Source organism: Vulpes lagopus, chromosome 7, assembly GCF_018345385.1.
Source record: "Vulpes lagopus strain Blue_001 chromosome 7, ASM1834538v1, whole genome shotgun sequence".
Lineage (NCBI taxonomy): Eukaryota > Metazoa > Chordata > Mammalia > Carnivora > Canidae > Vulpes > Vulpes lagopus.
Window position 1 is genome coordinate 53,945,542 of NC_054830.1, and position 22,776 is coordinate 53,968,317.

The 22,776-nt window shown below is 55.3% G+C and overlaps 2 protein-coding genes across 2 annotated transcripts in view; one reads left to right on the forward strand and one right to left on the reverse strand.

Moving 5' to 3' along the window:
* Positions 1–4,499, forward strand: part of XPC (XPC complex subunit, DNA damage recognition and repair factor) — a 29,427-nt gene extending 24,928 nt beyond the window's left edge. The window contains exons 12-16 of the mRNA XM_041762012.1: positions 862–996; positions 1,080–1,249; positions 1,798–1,891; positions 2,463–2,552; positions 3,549–4,499. Of these exons, the coding sequence (XP_041617946.1) occupies positions 862–996; positions 1,080–1,249; positions 1,798–1,891; positions 2,463–2,552; positions 3,549–3,764 (705 nt within the window). The 3' untranslated portion in view covers positions 3,765–4,499. The remainder of the gene's footprint in view (positions 1–861; positions 997–1,079; positions 1,250–1,797; positions 1,892–2,462; positions 2,553–3,548) is intronic.
* A 1,259-nt stretch (positions 4,500–5,758) lies between these two features.
* TMEM43 (transmembrane protein 43) lies at positions 5,759–22,757 on the reverse strand. The gene is made up of 12 exons (XM_041762074.1): positions 22,568–22,757; positions 18,142–18,291; positions 17,094–17,228; positions 16,358–16,452; positions 15,541–15,590; positions 15,202–15,271; positions 14,358–14,428; positions 13,416–13,537; positions 13,060–13,134; positions 12,469–12,570; positions 9,868–9,985; positions 5,759–7,720 (listed from the first exon to the last, which is right to left on the reverse strand). Exons 1-12 carry the CDS (start codon positions 22,577–22,579, stop codon positions 7,518–7,520), a joined length of 1,203 nt encoding a protein of 400 aa, XP_041618008.1. The 5' UTR covers positions 22,580–22,757; the 3' UTR covers positions 5,759–7,517.
* Positions 22,758–22,776: the final 19 nt, after the last annotated feature.

The window sequence follows — 22,776 nt, forward strand, 5'->3', positions numbered from 1 at the left end:
CCCAGGAAAGGCATCCTGGGTAGACCTTTCTGGCTTGAGAAAGACTGGAGGAAGAGAAAAGCATATAAATATGTCTTACTTTAATGAGGAATTTGGAAGTTGGATCTTTCAGATCATGCAAGAAATTTTACGTTTTTTAAAAGTTATAGAATAGAGGCTGTATGTGATCCCTTACGAGAAGCCTGTTAACCCCTACCCTCCAGGCAGCTGGTGTGCCCAGTGCCCATCTTCTGCCCCACCCAGACCACTCCTCTTTGTAGCAGTTACGAAGCCTGCTTGCTAGTCCTCCTCAGTGACAATTGTGGCTGTTAGACATCACCAGGGAATGTCTGAGGGGTTCCAAAGTGTCAGTGCCTTCCAGGGTGCATGACCCGGGTGGTTACTAATTTAAATCCTGGCCTTGTCATTTACCTGGCCATGGGACTTAAGTGACTTCATCTCTGAGTCCCAGTTACCCTATCAGTGATGAAAGTGTAGGACATGGTATGGCCAGTAAAAGCATGGCTTTGGTCCTCAGGACCAAAAGATGGTTTACACCTCCCAGGCTGCTCATCTGTACAGTGGAGACAGTGTTAGAACCTACCTGCTGGGTTTGTTGACAAGTTATCTGAGTTAACACACAGAAGCTCTGGGCACAGTGCCTAGGGCAGGGAGCACTCTGAGGGGTTGGCTAGTGGTAGCAGTACTCGAGTTGCTGGTGGTACTAGGAGTTGTACAGGGGATAAGAAGCACATTGTCTTGGGTTCATTGTGGCAGTTAAATGAGGCCACAGTTGTAAAGCACTCAGTATAGTGCCCAGTACACAGTAAGTGCTTAGGAAGTGGGAGTCTTTTTGAAAACTGGCTGTTCCCTCTGGCCTAGATGGTGAAGGGCTATTCCAACCGGGCCCGGAAAGCCCGCCTCGCCGAGCCCCAGCTGCAGGACCAAAATGACCTGGGCCTGTTTGGCAAGTGGCAGACAGAGGAGTACCAGCCACCCGTGGCTGTGGACGGCAAGGTAAGGGCAGCAGCGCCTGGTGGGGTCAGGACCAGCCTGCTTCATCCTGCAGCCGTCTAGACCCAGTATGCCACTCCCTGCAGGTCCCCCGGAATGAATTTGGGAATGTGTACCTCTTCCTGCCCAGCATGATGCCTGTCGGCTGTGTCCAACTGAACCTGCCCAACCTGCACCGCGTGGCCCGCAAGCTGGACATTGACTGTGTGCAGGCCATCACTGGCTTCGACTTCCATAAAGGCTACTCCCATCCCATGTGCGTGAGGGGCCTTCCTGGGGGCTGGAGGTGGGGTGAGACATCCTGGAGAAGGGGCAAGAAGTCGATGTGGGGGCTGAGGCCATGATCTGGGTTTTACTCTGGATTTGCAAAGTCAACCTTAACACTTTACCTTTTACTTTCACACTTTTACTCTGCCTCCATGCTAGGCCATCAGAACTAATGAAACAGCATGCTAGTGATGCTAGGTGAAAACCATTTCCTGGGGGTGGTGACGGGTGAGCCAGCAGTGTGTCAGCATGCTTCCTGGTCAGGTGGCTTCTGTCCTCCTGTGGGGTTGGGCAGCCCTTATCCCAGCTCCCTTAGGCAGGCCTGGGGAAGAAGACAAGGTGTCGGAGTCCACAGGCCTGCCTTCTGCATGGGTGGCGTCTGTCAGTAGCTGTGGCTGGGATTATGGACGGCTGATGCAGGGAATCCATCAGGGCTCTGGGCGCTTAGGAGCCACCTGCTGGCCTCCGCAACGGAGAGGGGAGAGGCCAGAGCAGGCAGCAGGATCAGGTAAGACCATCCGTGTTGCATCCTTACAGAACTGATGGGTACATTGTCTGCGAGGAATACAAAGACGTGCTCCTGGCCGCCTGGGAAAATGAGCAGGCACTCATTGAAAAGAGGGAGAAGGAGGTGAGCAGTCTGGCCAGGGTGGGTGTGGGTGTGGGCTGAGGTGCGTGCAAAAGCAGATTGGCAGGGGCACACAAGCCCCCAGGTGGGGCAGGTACTGCACTTGCAGAGTGGTTAAAAGGAGAGGCCGTGTGCTCCAGAGCTATTTCCAGCTCTCGGACTTTGTGGAAGGCACCCTGTGGAGCTAGCCCCTGATAAACAGGGTCCTGTCTGCACCTCAGAGCCCACCATCTCTGGCCACTGTGTCCCTGGATCCTGGCTCTGGGGGCTGCTACACCTGTGGCACACACCTGCCTCTGCTGAAAGGAATTGCCCATGGTCCCAAGTCTGTGTGGCCTCCTCCTTGAAGATGGTATAGTCGCTAACAGCTAAAAAGAGGCTTCGGACTTGCTGCCTTTTATGTGCATCACTTTATAAATGACAGTCATTGTAAAATGGCCTTGGCATAGTTGAGAAACTTTCTTAACTAAAAAGTCTTCTTTTGCACCTTTATATGTTCAAAGGTTCCATCTTTACATTTTTCCTGAAAATGGAGGTACCTAACATTTTGTGATCCATTTCATGTTGCCTGCAGAAAAGAGAGAAGCGGGCCCTAGGGAACTGGAAGCTGCTGGCCAGGGGACTGCTCATCAGGGAGAGGCTGAAGCTTCGTTACGGGGACGAGGTCAGTGGGGCTTGCTTGGAAAGAAGCCCAGGCAGGAGAGGGGGTCTCAGAACCGCGGCCCCAGAGTCTGCCCGTAAATGGCTTATGTTTTGACACCACAGTGTACCTGCCATGGGTCTGATCTGGGGCTAAACCCATCCAGGGAGGGATGAGCCTTGTCCCGCGTTTCTCAGTTTGACCCGCCACCCATAGCCTTGCACTGCTCCCTGTGGCCATCCTCCCATCCTGGGGTTGCTCATTCAATTCCCGTCTCATGGCACCTGCTGGCCTGGGCCAGCCTGTGGGCGCAGGTGCAAAGTTGATGGGCAGCCCTCATAGGGCTCCCATAGGGGCAGAGGCCCCTCCGCACAGTTATGTGGTGAAGTCAGCATTGGGCAGACGCAGAGATGTGCGCTGGTTATAGCTATAACCACACCTGCTTTCTCCCTGTCTCCAACCCCACATGCTGCAGGTTGCCTTTAAAAAATATTTTTGTCATGCTTCTCCCTCACATCCCTTTGGTGACCTTTACCAGGCTTTGTGTTGACTCCATCCACTCATGTGCTTTCACCTTCTGCATCCAAACCCTCCATTTCTCACTCTCCAGCCCTGCTGGCCCCACGGTCAGGGAGCACCCCCCCCCCCCCCGCCGAGCATTTGGCACTGAGAGGTGGTCTGTGCAGTTGAAGACATTGGTGCACTTTTGTGCGGAAGTGAGGTAATATGTGCAAAGCCCCGGCCTGGTGATCTCCTAGATTTGGTTGTATGCTCCTTGAGGGCAGTTTCCTGCATAAACATCTTTGCATTTGGCAGCACTGAGCCCAGAGCAAGATATCTAGTACCTGCTTGGAAGAGGCCCCAGTGTGAGGAAAGCTCTCCCCCAGCCCCACACGGTGCCCTGCCTTCCCTGAGTTACTGACTCCAGGAAGGGCTGTTGCTGGGGGCTTTGCTGCCCCGATTGCTCCCTTCCATCTGGTTGAGGCCTGCCCTTCCCCTCCATTGTCCCTCTCTCTCCAGAGTGGTACAGGAGCTCCCCAAGCACATGCAGGTGGTGGACTCTCTTCTGATGAAGAGGAGGGGACTAGCTCTCAAGCAGAAGCATCCAGGATCCTGGCGGCCTCCTGGCCCCAAAACCGAGAGGCTGAAGAAGAGCAGAAGCCAAAGTGCTCTAAGAAGACCAAAAGGGAAAAGAAGGCAGCGGCCTCCCACCTGTTCCCATTTGAGAAGCTGTGATGGGGGTGGCTACCCATCAAACTCTTGCCACGCAGGCCCAGGTGGTGGCAGCGGCATCTCCTCTAAGAAAGCACAGAAGCAGCATGCGCTGCCCATGAGGGCCCGGGGACAGAGGGGTGATGCTTAGGTGGTGCCATGGGTCTGGTCTGGCCCAGGCTTTGTCATATGTACCCAGAGTAGGGCTTTCAGAGCTGTCTCATGCCCCTTTGGTTTGAGCTACGGAGCCCTTCGCAGGAGACTCCCCTGCAGCCTACACAGCACTCAGCCCCTCTTGGGAAACCTGAGTTAGTTCTCTTACAGAAACCACTGGGTGATTTAGAAACTGCAGGTGAATTCTTCATCTGTCAGACTCTCGTGCTTTTGCCTCTTGCAGACTTGGGACCCTTTTCCCACAGCCCGTTCATTTTGTCCTCAGCCGGGTTTACTAATACTGCCTTAGGCTGCCTCCTTGTGGTGTAGGAGAGCGGGCAGGTGCTAAGTATGGACACCTTCCATTACAATGTTGGGGTCTACTTTTCAGGGTAACACTTCAGGGTGGCAGAAGATGGAACAAAGAACTAAAATCAGGAAAGAAAAGGAGAAACACTGAGAGTTAACTGTTGGTCAAAGTGGATCAGTGTTAAACTAGATTTTATTCATTGCTGGATAAGTTTATAAACGCTCTATGCATTGCCGATATTCAGGAGAAATAACTTTTGTAACATTTTGAGAAAAAATAAAACCTTTATCTAGAAAGACATAGCTTTGCATTTTCTTCCAGATTTGCTGCCGGCTAAGAACACCTGCATGATGGGGTGATCTGTCCACATGTTAAGACTAAAGACCAGGTTTTTGTTCTCAGACCGGGAATTCATCATTCCACACAGGGAACTTTTTCTTTCTGTGTTAGCAAGGGAAGATGTTCTTTAACCTTTGACGGAAGCCATTAAAAATTTGAGCTAGTTCTATCCAAGGGAAACAAACAAAACACTTGCGGTGTGACTCATCTGTAGCAAGAGTCTGGCTGGAGGGCTGGTGAGAAACAAACAGAGGTTGCCTTGGAAACCGCAGAGCCTCCTGCTTCCGGCACCACAGCCCCCCCTCTCCTAGAGGTAAGCCACCGGTTATCTGGGGAGATGTCCATTCCTCGGAAGCATTGTGGAACTGAACCTCAGATTTGAGAAATAGGTGGTTTTGGGAAATCACCTACTTCAAATCTTGTCACAAAAAGCACACAGTGCTAGCTCCAGAGTGGACAACCAGCAGCTGCCCATTGCTTCAGAACACAAGGCAAAAAGTGAAGAGCTAATGTGGCACATGTCAGGCACCTCATGGCCTTTAGCTCACTGAGCCCTCACCACAGTGCCATAGGGAGAAAGGCATTGCTGCCGTTTTCTGGGGATGAGAAGCTGAGACCAAGAGATGATAGGCTTGCCACCATCGCACCACCAGGCCATAGCAGGCCTGGGGCTGGAGCTCGGGTCTGTGCCAACAGAAAGCCTTGGGGGAGCCCATTAGACAGTGTCACTCTGGTTCCAGCCACCTCTTCTGATGTGTCCTGAAGCTGGTGGAGGTCTGAGTCCTTTAAATCAATCCAAAACAAAGGACTTTGGTAGGCAAGGCTCCTAAGTGCTAAAAATATCAAGTTGCCCATTTAAGAAAAATTGAAACCTACTTAGAACGGAGTTCTAAAAGTTCACCCAGTTCTTTTTTTTTTTTTTTTTCTTTTTTTAAAATCTCAGCAAGTTGTATTTTTTTTTTTTTTTTTTTTTTTAAATTATGATAGTCACAGAGAGAGAGAGAGAGAGGCAGAGACATAGGCAGAGGGAGAAGCAGGCTCCATGCACCGGGAGCCTGATGTGGGATTCGATCCTGGGTCTCCAGGATCGCGCCCTGGGCCAAAGGCAGGCGCCAAACCGCTGCGCCACCCAGGGATCCCTCACCCAGTTCTTAAATTAGTTCTATGGCTTAATTATTTAAGAGAAAATTTCAAAAAAAGTAACGACAAGGTCTTATAAAAGCTATTTTGAAATTTATTTTGAATTTTTATAAAAAATACAAAGATAATACAAATTTCATGATTTCCCAAAGATTTCAAATATTTCTTAACATGACTTTGCTCTTGAAGAACACTACTGAAATTCGTAGTAACTTAAAATCTGTACTAGAAAAAGTCACACAGACCAAATCCCATAGATTTTGTATTTAGCTACTACCTAGTTGTTCTGTTTTCCAGAAGCATCCTTTAAGAGTGGAGAGATTCAGTGACAACTGCTGTGTAATAAGCAGTAGTGAATACTATTTCAGTTCTTAAATCCAGACAAGTCATCTCTGGGACTGGCTGTTTTCAGTCTCCAGTCACATCACAGACCTCCCAGGCTAACAGATTGTGAGGCTGCTTGTTTGAGGAGTTCCAATCACTTACTCAACCACCAACTAATTTGCTAAAGCCACCACTCCCAGCCAGGCAGAACAAGTCCAAGGAACAAGATAAAGGGTATACGAAGGATCTTTGAAACCATCAAGGTGACAACATACTTGATCTTTCATCGAGTGTGAGACGAACGGAGTGCAGTGTGGGCAGATGGTATGTAGGAGTGAAGCTGTGGACGCAGGACGTGACAGAAGCCACTCAGAGGCAGGCACCAGCCCCACCCCCGCCATGAAAGGAATGAGGCCTGAGAGCTACACAAGCCTCAGGCCTCCGACTCCTGATTTGGGTTGGTGGGGGTCACTACGAGGGAGCCCACTTAGGATCAGAAAGCTTCCAGCCTTTTCCTTTAATGGCTGACTAAAAAATTAATCTTCAAGTAAATCAATAGTTTCTGATGCCAGAGGATGAAAGCAAATGCCTCCTCCACCTCATACAAACTCCCATCTCCTCCCTGAGTGTAATCCCTTGGCTGACACTGGCTTCAAAAGTATCCTCAAGCCTCCCACTCGCCCCAAGCAGACGGCCCCAAGTGAAACCACTGAGTCACACTCCTGTTTAACACCCTCCAAGCCTGAATCGACTTCAACAGATGGATTAAAAGTTTTTCTGTAACAGTCTGAACTGCTCATCATTCAAGCAGTGTTTTGTTTCTTTAAATCTGATTTGCAATGAATCCCTCTTCAGGTAGGAGAATATGTTACATACATGGAAGTATGTAACAGGACCTTTGGAAATCCTACCCTTGAAGTTTCTGGCCAAACCATAAGAACATGTAAAGCCCAACAGACGTCCAATTTTCCTCGCCATGACACAGGTGGTGTTTCTAAGTACCAAGGCAGGTTCTATGCCCAGGCTGGGTGTGTGGCACCCGGGTTAGGGGGCACAGGCCAGTGTGACGGGCACTCCAGCACGGCTTGGAGGTGCCTGATGAGGCTGGCCCTGCGGGACCATGGAGCAGGAGGTGGCTGTGCTGGAGCCCTGGTGCCTGTCTCCAAGGATGAGGGGCAGTGAGTGCTAAGGCAGCAGGTAGGTCTGTGTAGTGTCACCACCTCACTGTCTACAGACATCAGCTAAGCAAACATGTGAGCTGGCCACGCACAGTCCCAAGAAAGGAGGAAGCAAGGAGAACGCCTTCTGCTCACCAGAGTTGCCCACAGGCAAGAAGACGTGAACTGCTGAACACCAAACCTGACGTCCAGGCACACTGCCAAGTCTGACCCCTTGAGGAGCAGAGCAGCACCGTCGTGGACTCATGCTTGGGTGAGGGGCAGGGGAGGGCGAGGCTGGGGGAGCTGGATCCTGAGGACCATGTGGGTATTGGGCGGGGGCCAGGGCCTGTTTCACTCCAGCTTTTTGGCTGGCACCCGTGTCCGAGCAATGATGATGGGCACCAGGGCCAGGCAGCTGATGAAGAGGGCGCAGAGGGGCCGGTAGAAGAGCCAGCCAGCAGCCACAGTCAGCAAGGTCAGTGAGGTGGCCACGCAGAAGGCAAAGGCTTTCAGGCCGATGTCGACCAGGTCTCGGAAGACGGGGAACCAGTCCACTGTGAGGAAGAGAAAAGCCATGAGGTTTCCGAGGCCACCATGCTCTATGTCATAGGAGGTGAGCGGATCCTTCCTGTCTACAGATGGGGAAGGGTCCCTGATGCCCAGTGAGGACAGGACAGGGGTGGTGGTGGGAGGCAGACAACCTCCTGTGAGAGCTGGTGGGTCCAGAGGAGGGGTGCACAACTCGACCCACGCACCGCTCCAGGGGAGCAGGCAGGAGGAAATGCCTGGTAACCTCTCAACTATGAATGTGGCTGTCAGTCTGAGGCCAAGAGAAGACATGTGCCCGTGATGGTGGCAGATTCTGTTTGCTGCACACGCACAAAGGGGACTGCACAGAACCTTCTACGGGTGCCTATTTGGGTGCCTCAGCCATTCCTGGAGGAGTCTGTTAATTCTAATTCAAGTCATTACCAATTATCTCTGTGCCCAGCTCTGTGCAGGGCTGAGGGAAACAAATTAGCCTAAGCTGCCCCCCCCTTCCCGGTCAAGGATCTCCCTGGCCGCTGGCCCAACATGGGAAAGTCTGGGATACAGCTAATCCACCTAGACTTAAGCTGTCCTTGGCCTGTCGACCCCTCCAGGTTGGCATTCTGAAGCTGACGTCTGTCTGTGGGGGGAATCTTCACTTGGTTCCAGGAGGCCCTGGGGGTCTATTGCCACTGGGTTTGCAGAGCAAGGCCTGCTGCCCTGCCGTGACTCCAGGACCCTGCAGGCCACCTCCTGGCTCATCTTGGTCTGTTCAACTCTGTGGATCATCTCCCCAAATCCTCCTGCCTGCCCAGGGACGCAGGTACAGTTCTTACCCTCATTTTACCAACAAGGTCACCGAGGCCCAGGGAGTTCAACTTGTCCAGCGTCCTACAGCTAGAAGGTGCCAGAGCCAGGATCTAAACCCAAGACTGAGCCCAGAGCCTGAGCTCTTAGCTATGGTTCTGAGCCTTGAGAGGACAGGAACCTTGTCTGTCCTGCTCACTGCTCACCCTAGGGCCTCCAGCGGTATGGTGCACACAGCAGGTGCTAAGTCCATAGGGACCAAACAAGAGCAAAGGAATGCTTCTGCTCTGTAGCTTCCCCCAGGCCCTCCACCTGCACTTCTAGCCCCTCCAGGCCCTGACCTCTGCCGTGTCTGGAGCATCAGCATTCCAGATGAGGGGAGAATCACAGGGTCCTTTGACGGTGGGGGAAGGAGGCTCCGAGTGGGGAAATGGCCTGCCTGGGGTCACACAACCGTGAGGGGCTCAGTGCAAAGGGAAGTTGGGGGATTCTGACTGGATTCTGATCTCTCCCAAATGGTGTGCAAGATGCCAGCTGTGGTGGTAGGGGGGACAGTGTCCTTTCCCCTCCTAGCCTGGGAGGGACTGTGGCCAGGCCTCTTGCCAGCTAGAGAGGGTAACTGGGGGAGAGGTTTCTGCTGGGGCCCAGTGTGGGCTGGATGGGATCATCTGGGTAGGAACACACTGGGGTAAGGTTTGCCGCAAGTCCCCTGGGGAGCACCATCTCCCAGCTCAACAGCGTGAGCTCGGACTCGGTCACCTGGGGCCTCAGCCTTCTGCCACATGGGGACCTAGCAACTGAGTCTGGCCCCATGAGCAGCCCAGCACTCTGCCGTGCGCTCCGACGTGCTGGCTGCCCCAAATCTAGCCCAGGTCTTCAGGTGAGGAGGGAAGTGTTATGGTTTTTTTTTTGGGGGGGTGGCGAGGGGGAGTTCCTAGTTGCCAAACATTCACAAAACTCTGCCCATGAGGGTGAGGTAACAAGCTGAGGCAGGAAAGGGAACGGCCCAAGTATCCAGAGCTCTGATGTGCAGACTTCAGGTCTGGCTCGCTGCAAAGCCTGGCTCGTCTCCTCGCCCGCTCACTTGTGGAATGAAGGGCTAAAGGAATGAGCAGGTGGGCTGGGGACAGATCACAGGGGCTACGCCAGCCCCCCAGGAGCTGATCCCCCTCCCTGGAAGCCCCGTCTACCTTCCTCAGCCTGTTCATCTCAGTGTTGCGGGTGGGACACAGCCCCAGCAAAATGCCTGGTTTCCGCCCTGAGGAGCACTGCAGCCGGAAGGCCCACTGGTGGTGAGAGGCACAGAGGTGGCACACGGGCTGCATGAGGGTGAGCAAGGTCCCCCCACCTGTCTCTGCACACCTACCCAGGGTATAGACGATCCGGGTCATGAGGTTGAGGCCCATAAACATGGCCAGCCAGCCAGCCGCCCGCAGGCCCCATGTCTTCAGGGAGTTGCTCTTTTGTTCTCTATGAAACACTTCCTGTGGGATGAGGTGGGGGAGGGGTGTCAGGTCTTGTGTCTCTGAGGGGCCACCGGCCTCCCCCATTGGCAGGGCAGGTGCCGAGGGGTCTATTCCACAACTCAGGAGCCGCTGGCTGTTTCTGAGCAGACCAGGGGAGGGGAGGGCACATCCCCTACCTTGGCCTAAGTGTCTGCCGGTCGCGCACAGCACAGGCCGGGGCAGAAGGGGCCTCTGGGGCAAGCACGGAGTCCTTAGCCCACTGCCTCATCTGGGATGAACTGGGCCCTCCTCCCTCCTGGGGGACGAGGGCATCCCGTGTGCTGCTTCACCCCCCAACACCCTTCCCTCGCTCTCTGCTTCCCCACTACCCCCACCCACCCCACTTCTCAGGGCCCACGGCTGCACCCCCTCTGGCTGCTCTCCGCCCTCCCTGCAAGCCCCATCCACTTCCTTGGCGCTTCCCTGCCAGGGCCCCTGGTTTCCAGCTGCAGCCCTGGGCATTCTGCTGCCCATGTGCCATCTGACAGGACCCTGCAGCCTCCTTCCCAACCTTTCCCCTCTGTCATGTCCACCTCAGTGAACGCCACAGCCACTTACCACCTGCCCAAGCCAAAACAGGGGTGTCACACTTGGCTTGCTCTTCCCTGCAGGGCCCACCTCCCATCTGGTCCCAGCAAGTCCTGCGAATGCTGTGTCCACGTTTCCTCAGATCTCTCACACTGTCACCCTCTCCCAGCAGGACCACTGCAGGAGCCTCCTCCCTACTGGCCTCCCTGCTTCTACCACCCCCTAGGCCCTGCTGCCTGTCTGGGGACCAGGTCAAGTGTCCTCCTGCCCTGGGGCCTTTGCACATGTGCTTGCTCCACCTGGAACAAGTTTACCCACAGTCAAGTTTGCCCACTGACATTCTTCTGGTGTCAGCCTTAATGCCATTTCTTTAGAGTCCCCTTGTCATTTCCTAGGACAATAACAATACCACCACTTACTGCCTGCCATCTATCAGTTGCTGTCCTCAGTGCTTTACAAGTACTGCCTTTCTTAATCCTCAAACTAACTTCACAAGGTTGACACACTTACCTCCAGTTTACAGGTAAGGACACTGAGACTCTGAATAAATGAACAAATAATCTTGACAACAACCAAATCAGGTAATCATAATTCTTCTCATCCAAAAGGATAAACAGCTGGCTCAAGGCCCTATAGCCCGAGGAAGGCAGCGCGGGGCTTGAGTTGGGGCCACCCCAGTGTCCACACTTGTCCACACTGAACCTTCCTGCCTCTGGGACTGGAATCTGGGCGTCCTGACTTGCAGGGCCCTCGCCACCTCCTTAGCTCAGGGCCTTCTCTCCCTGCTTGGCAGAGATGCCAGACCCTGCACCGGAGGCCCTGGGTGGTCAGCACGGTCTGAGCCTTCCCTCCTGGGAGCACGCCTCTCTGGGGGACAGCTCTGAGACCTGGGCCTCCACCTGCAGGAGGTAAGTGTGGGGAGGGGCCAGAGCTGCAGGAGGGAGAGGAGGCCTGAACGGGGCCTCCTAATTTTAGCAACTCCCAGAGAGTCACCGATGGAAAGGATGACTCAAGCTCGCCCAACTGGGAGGTGGCAACCCCACCCTGAGGCTGGTAACCGGTTTGAGCTGCCTGCCACACCCTGGTCCTGGCTGGATAAGGGGGAAGGTGAGCCCCATCTCCCGCTGGGGCTGGGACTGGGGTGGGAAGGATGGCAGCTGAGCGCCTAACACCAGGGTCAGGAGGCCCTCCCCATCCCAACCCTGCCCACTTTATGGGTTGAAGAGTCCCGCAGCCCTCCAGGCAGAAACAGAACTTCCCACTGTTGACCGCTGTGCTGTGCGGTCAACAATGTGGAACTTAAAGACACGGGTTTTGCCTAGAAACGAGAGGCTAGCTTTTAAGGGCTGCAACTGAACTAGTCACCATCTGCACAAAGAAGGTGTTTACAGATGGGGAACAGTGCCAGCCCTCCTTCCAGTGCCAGGTTCAGCTGCTCTGATCCCTGCACGGTCCCCAATGCTCGGAAAGAGGCCCCCACCTGTCACGGGGGCCTCCCAGGCCCATGTCCTCTCTGGGTGACAGCTGCTGCTCCTGTTCCTGCCTGACCCCAATGCTGCTGGCTCTGACCCCTTTCTTGTCACTTGTAACCCAGCAAAACTGTCACTGGGAGAGGCTTCCCCAGAGTCCATCTCCCACCTCCGTTTCACAACACTCAGTGCAAGGCATCTTCACTCCTTGGTTCTCCTGGCAAGTCCCCTCCCCCCAGGAAACGGGAAGCTGGAGAAATAGGGGTCTGCTGTGTCCCCCCTTCTGTCCTCCGTGCCATGCATGGTCTGCTGCACACATGGGGAGACGTACTCCTGCCACCTTCTCCCCTACTCAGTGTGCTGGCTGTGCCCCCAGTGGGGGCGCTTGCTGAATAACCACGGGAGGGGTGAGGGAAGGGGGAGACGCCTGCCCCTCCATCACACAGATGGGCAGCAGCAGCTCACCTCTGCCGAGAAGTCCCCGTGGTGCAGGAGAAGCAAGGTGTCCCCCGACTTGGTGGAGTAGGGGACCAGCTGGTCACCCCGTTGCCGGGCAATCACAGTGACCTGGTCAGAGACCTCAGGGTTAGAGCTGAGGGGATCAGGCGGCCAGGCCCCGGCAGCCCTCGCACCATGTGCCCGCAAGGAGAGTGAGGAGATCCAGCCCACTCACAACTCCAGGGAGGACCTGGCGTAGAAGCCTGTGTCAGGGCCGGGGCCAGGGGTGAAACTGCATGTGACATGTGACAGGGTCACAGACTGGAGACCAAGTATTTACAGAGCAAAGCCTGGGGGCTGGAGGGAGAAAAGGAGTGTGCGATTGGAGGAACTCTCCCAGGAGGGCCCTCTAAAGCAGCAGGAGAAAGGCCCCTTATCCTGGGGCCCACGGGTGTCCATGGATAGCTGTGGTGCACATAGGGCTGAGGCCGCTCAAAGGCACGCCCGCCGTGTGCCCGCGGGAGTGCACGCACACAGGAAGGGTCCCATGCGCTCAGGGCCCCGTGCACAGCGGGAGGTGAGGGCTCTGCCTGGGTCCGCGAGGGGTAAGCCGGTTACCACATGAGCCGGGCCCAGGTCCGGGTCGTCGCCGCTCAGCCCCGCGTAGGAAAAGGACACGCGCACGTCTCCGACCTGGGAGTGAAGAGCGGGGGGGGCTGAGTGAGGCCCGGGGCAGCCAGCCTGGGCCCATGTCCCCAGCACCGCCGAACCCCAAGGCTCACACTGCTCTCCCGCCTCCACACCGTGGCCCAGGTGCCCCCCTCCAATTTCATTTGGCCAGGTGGATTAAACTGAACCGAATCCGAGTCCCAAACAGGAATGTGCTTCCTCTATGTTGTGGGGCAGGGAGACGGGGGGAGGGGCACTCCAAGGTCCTGATCTCTGCTACGTGAACAGCCCAAAGCCCTGCGTACCTCTGGGTACTTGGGGTTTTCGCTGTGGTAGAAATAGTCTCCCCTGCGAATGATGTCCACGTGCGGATCATCCAGCTTGGCCAGGCTCAGCGGTTTGAAGTTGTCTACTTTGTCGATGAGGCCTGAGGAGTGTGCAGCGGTTACAACACTGGTGTGCAAACAACCTCCCTACCATCTGCACACCCCACAGCCTGACCTCCTTCCCAAGGGGAGTGCGGGGATCTCCAATCCCTCCTTCCCTACTGCTGCCCCCTCTAGGAAGCCTCCCTGGCTGTGGCTTTGAGAAAAGCCTGAGCCCCTGTCTGAGCCTGGCTCCCCTGCTGCTTGCATGACACTTGAGGCCAGGGCTGCCAGGCACAGCAGCCAGCAGCACGGCAGCCACACAGCCACACGAGCCAGGCCCTAGGGCCCGGCCTCTCCTCCCTTGCCCTGACTGCACTGGGCCTCCACCCCTCCTCCCTACCCTGGCTATTTGGGGCCTGTGTTTTCTCTCCCACCCCAGGAGTCACTGTGGCCGGCAGTGCTGCCTTGTCCCTGGAAAGCCTCTGTCTGGAGTCACTCGGAGGGGCCTGCTGTGAACTGCTGCGCGCTGGATGGGGCTCAGAGGTGGAGCCCGTGGGGGGCAGCCTTGTCTCTACAGCTGGCTCTGGGACCGCTTAGGAAGGGCTCTCAGCTCTGTCTGGTCAGACCAGGCACCAGCAGTACTTGGAAGAAACCGCGTTCAGGGGAACCTGGCTGGGATGGGGCTGCTCTACACAAGTCTCCCACCTCCCGGGGATCTACCTGCCTTTCCTCTGGCCCCCAGCCCAACGTATGATGCCGGGAAAGCGCAGGCCGATCCCACACCCGGGGCAGCGGGGACCCCAGCTCCTGCGAGGCGGCCAAGTAGAACCACATGGCCTCTGGGTGCTGCTGGGTCATCTGAAGGGGCCAGAGACTCACCTGCTGAGAGGAAGAACCTGCCAATCTGCACGAAGGGGGCTGTTGCCGTGAAGGACTCCACCGCCATTGCGCTGTGGGGCAGAAGGAGCTATTGGCGGAGCAGGGTACTGGCCAGGAGCCCTCTGGGTCTCTGGGTTGTGCCAGGCAGGGTTCCCACCCAGGCGCTCCTGCCAGTCCAGACCAGCCCAGGCACTGGGGACATCTTGTGTTTACCAGACCTGCCCCTGGAGGCTCCTGTCCCCCTCACCTGGGTGGAGCACCCTCTTCCTGTCTCCCAGAGCTTCATACCTTCTCACCTAGGGCCCCTACCGGCCTTCCCCTCCCCAGCCACCCATTGTCAGATGGACTTTAGACCCTCCCAGGCCCTCCCCAGCCACAGGGAGCTCCTGTGCCAGCCACAGTGCAGAATCAAAGCCCCTCCCATGGCTCCACCACTAAGCCCATCTCACCACCCCCATGTCTCTGAGCTAACTGCCCTCTGCCAACATCCTACAAAGGCCTACATCAAATCCATGGCCTCCTGAAAGTCCCTCTGATTGTCTTCCCACTCCCACAGCCGGTAACAGAATGCTTCCCTGGCACTGGATGTGCAAATCCCTTCAGGCACTCAGTCCAGGCCTCACATTCACGACTTGAGGGGAGCCTGTGTGGTCTCAGGAAGTCAGCTCTCGCCTCCATGTGCCTGGTGCCCAGCGCAGGAGCCGGCCTCAGAACCATGTCCCCGACTTTCATCAACTCATGAGGCAGAAGCAGCTCCACGCTATCACTCAGATGGGGAAGCTGGGGCTGGGGGCCTGCCACTGGCAGGCAAGACTATGCTCAGGCCTGGGCACCCAGCTCTCACCTGGGGTTCTTGTGGCCGATCTCTCGGTCGAAGTTTCTGCTGTTGACGATTTCTGACCTCCATTCAGTGTCTGTGACAGGGAGAGGGAATAACTCAGAAACCATAGTAAGAGTGGCCATATGTCTGAGGGCCACTGGCTCTGTGTCCTTTTATCTAAGCCCGTGGCCACTCCAGGGCGGAAGGGGTGGCTCCTAGAGCCTCACTGGACAGATGGAAGAGCAGGACTCCCAGGATGGGCACCCAGGGCTCCCAATGCCTGGTTCCATGCCTTCCCTACTGCTGTCAGCCTTGGCTAAGGGCAGAGACCACGTGTGTGCAGGGGGTGGGGGTGGTACTCACTGTAGGAATACCTTGTCTCTGTCTTCACCTGCCCGTCTTCCGTGTACTCCCTGCAGGGAAAGCACAGGCAGCCCCAGAGTCAGCCTATCACCCCTGAGGCATTCCTGTCTCTGAGTATCTCCAGCTGGAAGCAACACGGGGCTGCCAGGTCAAAATCCCCAAATGGAGCTGACCTTGTCTACAGCAGCCCAGAGACCAGGTACTCACTCCCAGCCACACAGCCAGCTCCGTCCTTTGGAGGCCCACGCTGGAGAAAAGAACTTTCTCATCCTGAGCTAAAATGTGCCTCCACTTGGCCACCCTCTGGGCTCAGAAACCTGGCTTCACCCTGTGCTCTAGCACAGTTCCCTGGAGCCCCTCTCCAGATGCCCTGGTTCCCTGAGCCACCCCCCTATCCCTTACTCACAGTCCAGGCCGCTCAGCTCTAAGCGACCCTTGCCTAATGACAGCTTGTGTCGGAACAGACAGGATGGAACCCGGGGCCACCTCTGCTCTGGCATGGGAGAGACCATGGAGCCCACACAGAGGAAAGCACCGTTTGCAGCCTGGATCCAGGCATCTCTCGAGCCTGCCCATCCCTGGGTGACTTTCTACCACAAGCAGCATCCTCCCTTCTTTGAGCCACTTGCATTAGATTCCTGCCACCTCCACACAAAAGATCATTGACTAAGAACTTTGGGATAATTTGACATTTCTCTGAGTGGAAGATTTCATACTTTAAACTTTGGAAGTGTCAAAACAAAAAGCCACCTGCAACGTATCCTGCCACCTGCACTTTCTTTATCCCTGATGGACTGTTCACTCCTCGGGGCCTCACCTGGACTCCTCTGTTTCTACCCACTGGTACATCTCTACGTGCCGCCGCAGCTTCACAGCCGGGAGGTGGACCCCATAGTTTGGATCAGACAAGAGCTTCGGAGAGAATCAAACAGAGAAAAAAAAATAAAATACAGGACAAGACTCACGTGAGCCCAAGATGCCAGAGAAAGTGGGACTAGATAGGAAAGAGGTTACAGCGGACAAGGAGAGAATGAAGGCCACCATGGCTGCTTTGGGCAGGAAGATCAGGTAAGGCTGCCTGTCCTAAGTCCTTGACACCCAATGCCCGGGACCATGAGCCTCCCGGTCCTGCTCGGGCTGCACGGCCCAATGGTATGGTGCCAATGACAGTGTATTTAGAACTCAAACAGGAGGTCTGATAACCAGAGTACCTTTCAGCCGTACACCAGCCACACAGGCTTATCATCATCACTGAAGCACCCACTTGTAAGGCCCCTGCCCTGTGCCCAGGACCGTGCAAGGAGATTAGCTATCTAATCCCATGGACTCTTCAAAGCTGTCCCCACCCCCGAGTTGTTACAGTTATCCTTTGCATTTTATGAAGGTGCTGAGATGCGGGAGCAATCGGTCCATGTGGCTGCTGAGTGGTGCAGCCGGGAGTCACACCCATGTGTCCCTCGCCAGAGCCCAGGCGCTCAAAAATCCTCAACCAGACAACATCTAGCAACGTACCCTGAGCATCCGGTGGGGCCAGCAACCTTCACCACACCTACCTTGGACGTCCGCAGGGCCCCGATGATGTGCACTAGCCTCCCCTCATTCTCCGGGGCCACACTATGGATGCTGTCGGGGGACACAACAAGCGAGAGCCCCTCGGCCAGGGAGGTTGCTGTCTTCAGTGCGCGGCCCTAGGAGCAAAAGGGAGTGAGGATTTCAACTCAGGTGTGGTTCAGCACAGTTGTGCTCACTGCAATGTATCTTGGCAGGAGAGGGCCTCAGGAAGCATGAGGACTTATCTCCCCATTTTACAGGTGGAAAACTGAGGCCTAGCAAGTGGCATGGTTGGAACTAGAGCCAAAGCTCCTGCTTTACCAGGCAGCTCTCTTCCTGCTGCACCACCCACCCCACACCCTCTAATTCTCAACACTACCCCATGCTGGAAGCAGCTGGTGCTTTTGTCTGCTGTGTGCTCCCTCCCTGTCTTCCTCCACCCTCTTGCCTGCCTTCTTCTCAGTTCTTGTGGTTTATACTGGGGGGGGGGGGGGGGCTCTGTATCATGTGACTTAGGCCGAGCCAATCAAACAGGGGTCCACTGTCCACAAATATCAGTTCAGAGAGAGGACTGAGACAAGCCAGGACACTGAGACCTCTCTCTGCAACTTTTGCTATACTGATTTTGAAAGAGATGGGGCTGCTAAGCTGGTTACATGTGACCCTGGAGTTGCTGAGCCACCTTTACCACCACAAAGGAAGAACCACCATGTGGGCTATCAAAGAAAAGCCCACAACAGAGAAGCAGAGGCAAAAGATGGAAAAATGGAGATTCCTAGTGACCCAACATGAGCACCTGGATCCAGCCATGCCTGAAGCTAGTCCTACCTTAGGATTTCAGGCCTGTGAACTGATCCATTCATCTTCCTACTTAAGTAGTTATGAGATAAGTCACACGAGATTCTGATTAATTCAGCACCATCACTGTCCTCCTCCATCCCACCTGTTGTAAAATCTAGGCCACATCCAACCTCTGGATTCACACCCTTTGCTAGGAAGACTATCCTCCAGGGACCCTCACTCTGCACAGAGGGATACTAGACATTTTACCTCATTGGTGAAAATTAGGTAGAAGGAGAGCAGGAAGGTCATGAGCCCCACAAACATCCCACCCGAGGTCTCGCTGAGCCGCTCCAAGAAGCCTGGCTGGGGCTTGGTCGTAGTTTTGACATGTTCTCTCCTGTTACTTGTACTGGAATACTGAGAAAAAGAGTATTTAAAAAAAAAATCAAAATGAAAATTAGTTTTTTAAAAAATAAACTGAATTTTGCTATTTGTTTATACTGTTCGAGTTTCGATTACATACAGTAAAAATGCAGATATTAAGCATCTGGTTTGATAGGTTTTGACAAATACTTACTCCATTTGACCAGAATCCAGATCAAGATAGGGATTGTTCCTATCATCTCAGAAAGTTACTTTGTGCCTCTTTCCTGCCAATACTCTCCTCTCCCACTCCCTAGTGTTAACAACGATTTGAATTTGTATCATTATAGATGAGTTGGCCTCTCATGGAACAAATGGGGCCATCACACACCACAAACTCTTTCTGTCCAGATTCTGAGGAGGGTCATCTACCCTGTGGTGTGTATCAGTAGCTCACTCGGGTATGTGGCCGAGTAGCGCTCCACCTCTGAGTATACCACATTTGTCAACTCATTCACCAGTGGGTGGGTATTTTGGTTACTTCCAGTTCTTAGCTATCATGAACAATGCTTCTATGAACGTTTTTAGAGAAGTTTCTGTGAAGACATAGGGCTTTCATTTCCTTGGGTACTAGGTAAGGAATACCCACAGAGGGGGTGAGATTGCTGAATCAGAGGGAAGAGGTGTGTTTTTATGAAACTGTCAAACCATTTTACAAAGCCGTGACTAGGCATGTGTTATTCATTCAATTCAACACACGGTGGCTCAGCTTCCCAAGGGCCGTGCTAGGTCTTCTAGGAGTGAGGGAAGGGAAGATAGGCTGCAGGGCTAGTGAGCTGCAGGCATGCACGGTACTAGGCGATGCTGAGCGTTTGGTGAGGAGCAGATCCAGGGCTGAATGGGTGACCCCTTCCAGCTGGGGATCTCAGCAGGCTCCCCAGAGGAGGGGGCGTTTGATTGGGGTCTCAGAGGCAGACCCTGGCGTAAAGCATCCCTTGGAGGGGGAACTGTTTGAGCAATGGTGAGGAAGCAGGAAGTGGTTCTGGGAGCAGAGCTCTGGCTGGGTTTGGGGATGCACAGGGTGGAAGGAGATGAGGGCAGCCAGACACATCCAGGTGGGTTTGTGGTAGGCCTCAATCTCCAGAGTCAGTGGGTCAGGTTTTATCCAGCTGATAACAGAAGCATGGTTTGAGGTGTGTCCACTGCTGACTGAGTATCATCGTCAAGGGATCCTGGAGCCAGAGTGCTGGGTCTGTATTCAGGCTATGAGACCTTGGGTGAGCAATTATCCCTCTTATGCCCTCCATCTCCTCAGCAGTAAAATGGGATGAAAATCCAGTACAGGGATCCCTGGGTGGCGCAGCGGTTTAGCGCCTGCCTTTGGCCCAGGGCACGATCCTGGAGACCCGGGATCGAATCCCACGTCGGGCTCCCGGTGCATGGAGCCTGCTTCTCCCTCTGCCTGTGTCTCTGCCTCTCTCTCTCTCTCTCTCTGTGACTATCATAAATAAATAAAAAAAAAAAAAAAAAGAAAATCCAGTACACAGGGTTGTGGTGAGAACCAAAGGACTTAATTATCAGGCAGCTCAGTGCCTAGGACACAAGATGGAATGTACAGGTGCTAGCTGGTGGGAATGCTCCCAGCTTTCTCTGTAACGGGCACCCGAGACTGGTGCCACGGCTGGGGGTAAGCTGACAGAAGTCACAAAGGTGGACAGTGGTTCTGAGATGCGCACTTGGAGTGAGCCAAGCACCTGGCACAGGGGACCAGAGGAGAGATTCAGGTCAGCCTCTGCCCAAATAAGGCTGATGCCATAATCTCTGACTGTCTGTCCCCCAGTGCTCCAGCCCAGGCCCACAGGAACCAGATGTTCATTACACTCAGAAATGGTCTAACTTCCAATTCCATTGGGAAACGTTAATAGAGCAGTTCACTGCAGGCAGGTAGGTGGCCATCCACCATCATAATGATGACGAAGGCACCACGCCAGTCTATCACAGGCCAGTCACTGGCAAGCTATCGCTATCCCATTTCCGAGCTGAGAAAACCAAGGCTTATCAGTTAAGTCACCAGCCCAGATCACCCAGCCTCTAAAAGGGAGAATTAGGTTTCATATCTGGACAGACCAGAGGCCACTCTTCTACCACTGTGCTCTAAGCCACATTCCTCACTTCTTGGGCTATAAGGAGAGCTGAATGCTGGGAGCCAGCAGCAGAGAGTGTCAGGAAAGGGAGTCCATCCTGCTTTTAGCAGTGCAGCCCCCAACTGGGAAGCCAGAGGGCATGACTTCCAGAACTCTGGGCCTCCCCTCAGCATACATCTAGGAGCCACATCAAGGACAGCGGCTCATGGAAGACCTTGAAGGGAAGAAAGAGAGGCACAGGAGGGTGCAGCTCAGGCAAGGTGGGCACTGACATGGCACACTCAGCCCACATTCCAAAACAAAATCCAGTAGACATGGATGGTCTTGGGATGAGGATCATAGAGATTTCCTCCACCCACAGCTCACTACCCACTCTATTTCCCTAGCCTGAGGGCCACCCTCCAGTGCCTCTCTTCTCCCCCTTCAAGGCCACCTATGAGCCACTTATCTTGATGTTGGCTCCTTGATATGTGCTGAATACATATGCTTGTCCTCAGTGAGCACTCTAGGCTCCTGAGCAAGAGCAATGAGTGATGGAACAGAGGTTACACACAGGCCCTGAAAATTACCCTGTATTACTTGCTATCTAACCTTCTGATCCTATTTGCTCACTTATAAAATGAAGATGGTTCACAGAACCTCTGTCACAGGGCAGTTTTGTTGTTACATCGATGAAGAAATCATGCCACCTCCTTGCACCACCCCACCACCTTCAGATCTTTCTTCCTCACCAGGCCTGGTGGCTCCTGCAAACGTGCAGCCAGCCCCTGGATGACTCAACAAAGGTTTGGCTGCAGAAGATACCCACATTCATACACATTCCTTGGCAAAGGTCAGGTGCCAGTACACCCAAGAGAGTCTCTGCTCACCAGGGCCATCTGCGGCAGGCTGTGAACCTAGATTTTTTTTTTTTTTTTCATGCATTAAGTAAGCACCCTCTCTGCACCAGGCACTGTGCTAGTCACAGGCTGACTCCCTTAAACTTCACACTAACAGGTCCCACGAAGAAACACCCGCCCAGAGTGATTAAGGCCACACAGCTTCTCAGAGGAAGAAACTGGATTTGCCCCCAGGTCGGCCTGACTCCAAGGCCTGCTCTCTTCAGCATCTTCCCATGCAGTAGCTGGCCACGCAGGCTGTGAGACCCCAGGCAAGTGCCTGCCTAGTGGGCAAATGCTCAATCTGTAAAATATTGTATGAGGGCAGACAGGGGTCTACCTTTGGGGGCAGGCTGGTCTCCTGACTGTCCTCTCCCCTGGCAGCCCCTGGGTCTTGGGCCACCCCCGAGGCTTTCCTAGGCGCAGCATTCATGACTTCTAGGTCTCCCAGACAACTCTGGCTGAGGTGGAGCGTACTAGGGCTGTGGGTGACACTAACCCTGCCTCTCCAGGGGCGTGGAGGGCAGGGAGGACCCTCGGGGACATGAGAGAGGCTGGAAAGAGGGTGTAACAGGCCAGGGGACAGTGGCTAGGACACTCCAGCAAAGCAGGAGGGAGGGAGTGTCCTGGGGCTGGCAGGGCACCAGCGCTGGCTCCAGAAGCACTTTCACAGAGGAGGGGAGTGTGAGTCACCAGCCTTCCCACACCCAGCACCCTGCTGGGAGGCGCTGCTCGGTTTGTTGAATGAATGCTGGGCGGAAATCGCAAAGTCCCCGAGGCAGGCTGGCTGCGGGAGACACGGCCAGCAGGCCTCCGAGGGAACCACCGTCGGCCAGGGCCCCTCTAGCCAAACAGCCGAGGACGCGCGGGCCGGGCCGTGGGTGCGCTGGCTCCCGGTCCTCGCGCGCACTCCCGCCCGCACCCTCCTGCGGCATCCCCGCCGCCCGCACCCTGCAGTCCGTCCGCAGGTGCGGCCCCACCCGCGCCGTACCGGCTTCCCTGGCTCCTCGGAGGCCGCGCCGGCTCTCGCAGCCCCTGCAGGAGGAGCGCAAGGGCCCGGGCGGGCGCCGAGAGCGACAGCAGCGGCCGCGGGAGGGCGCCTCGCGCGCAGACCCCGACGCCGGCACCCGCCGACCTCCTGAGACCCCCGCCCCGCAAACGCGCGGCCCGGACAGCCGCGACAGGGCCGCGCAGGGGGCGCCGGGGCCGGGCGCGCCCACGAGCGTCAGGCCGGCAAGTCGGACCCAGGCGGCCGCTACGAGGAGCGGGGAAGCCTGGGTGGGGTCCGGCGGACCAGGAGACACTCACGTTCGCGGCCATCGTGCGACCCGGCTGGGCGCTCGCCCTCGCTCTGCTCGGCTACGGGAGGGGCTGGCCGCCTGCGGGCAGAGCCCGGCGGCCTCCCGCCTGCTCGAGAGCTGCGAAAATTCGCGTGAACCCCAGAATCAGGGAGGACGCGCAGCAGTCACCGCCCCGCGGGCCACCGCCCTCCTCCTCCAGCGCGCCGCAAGGCCTCC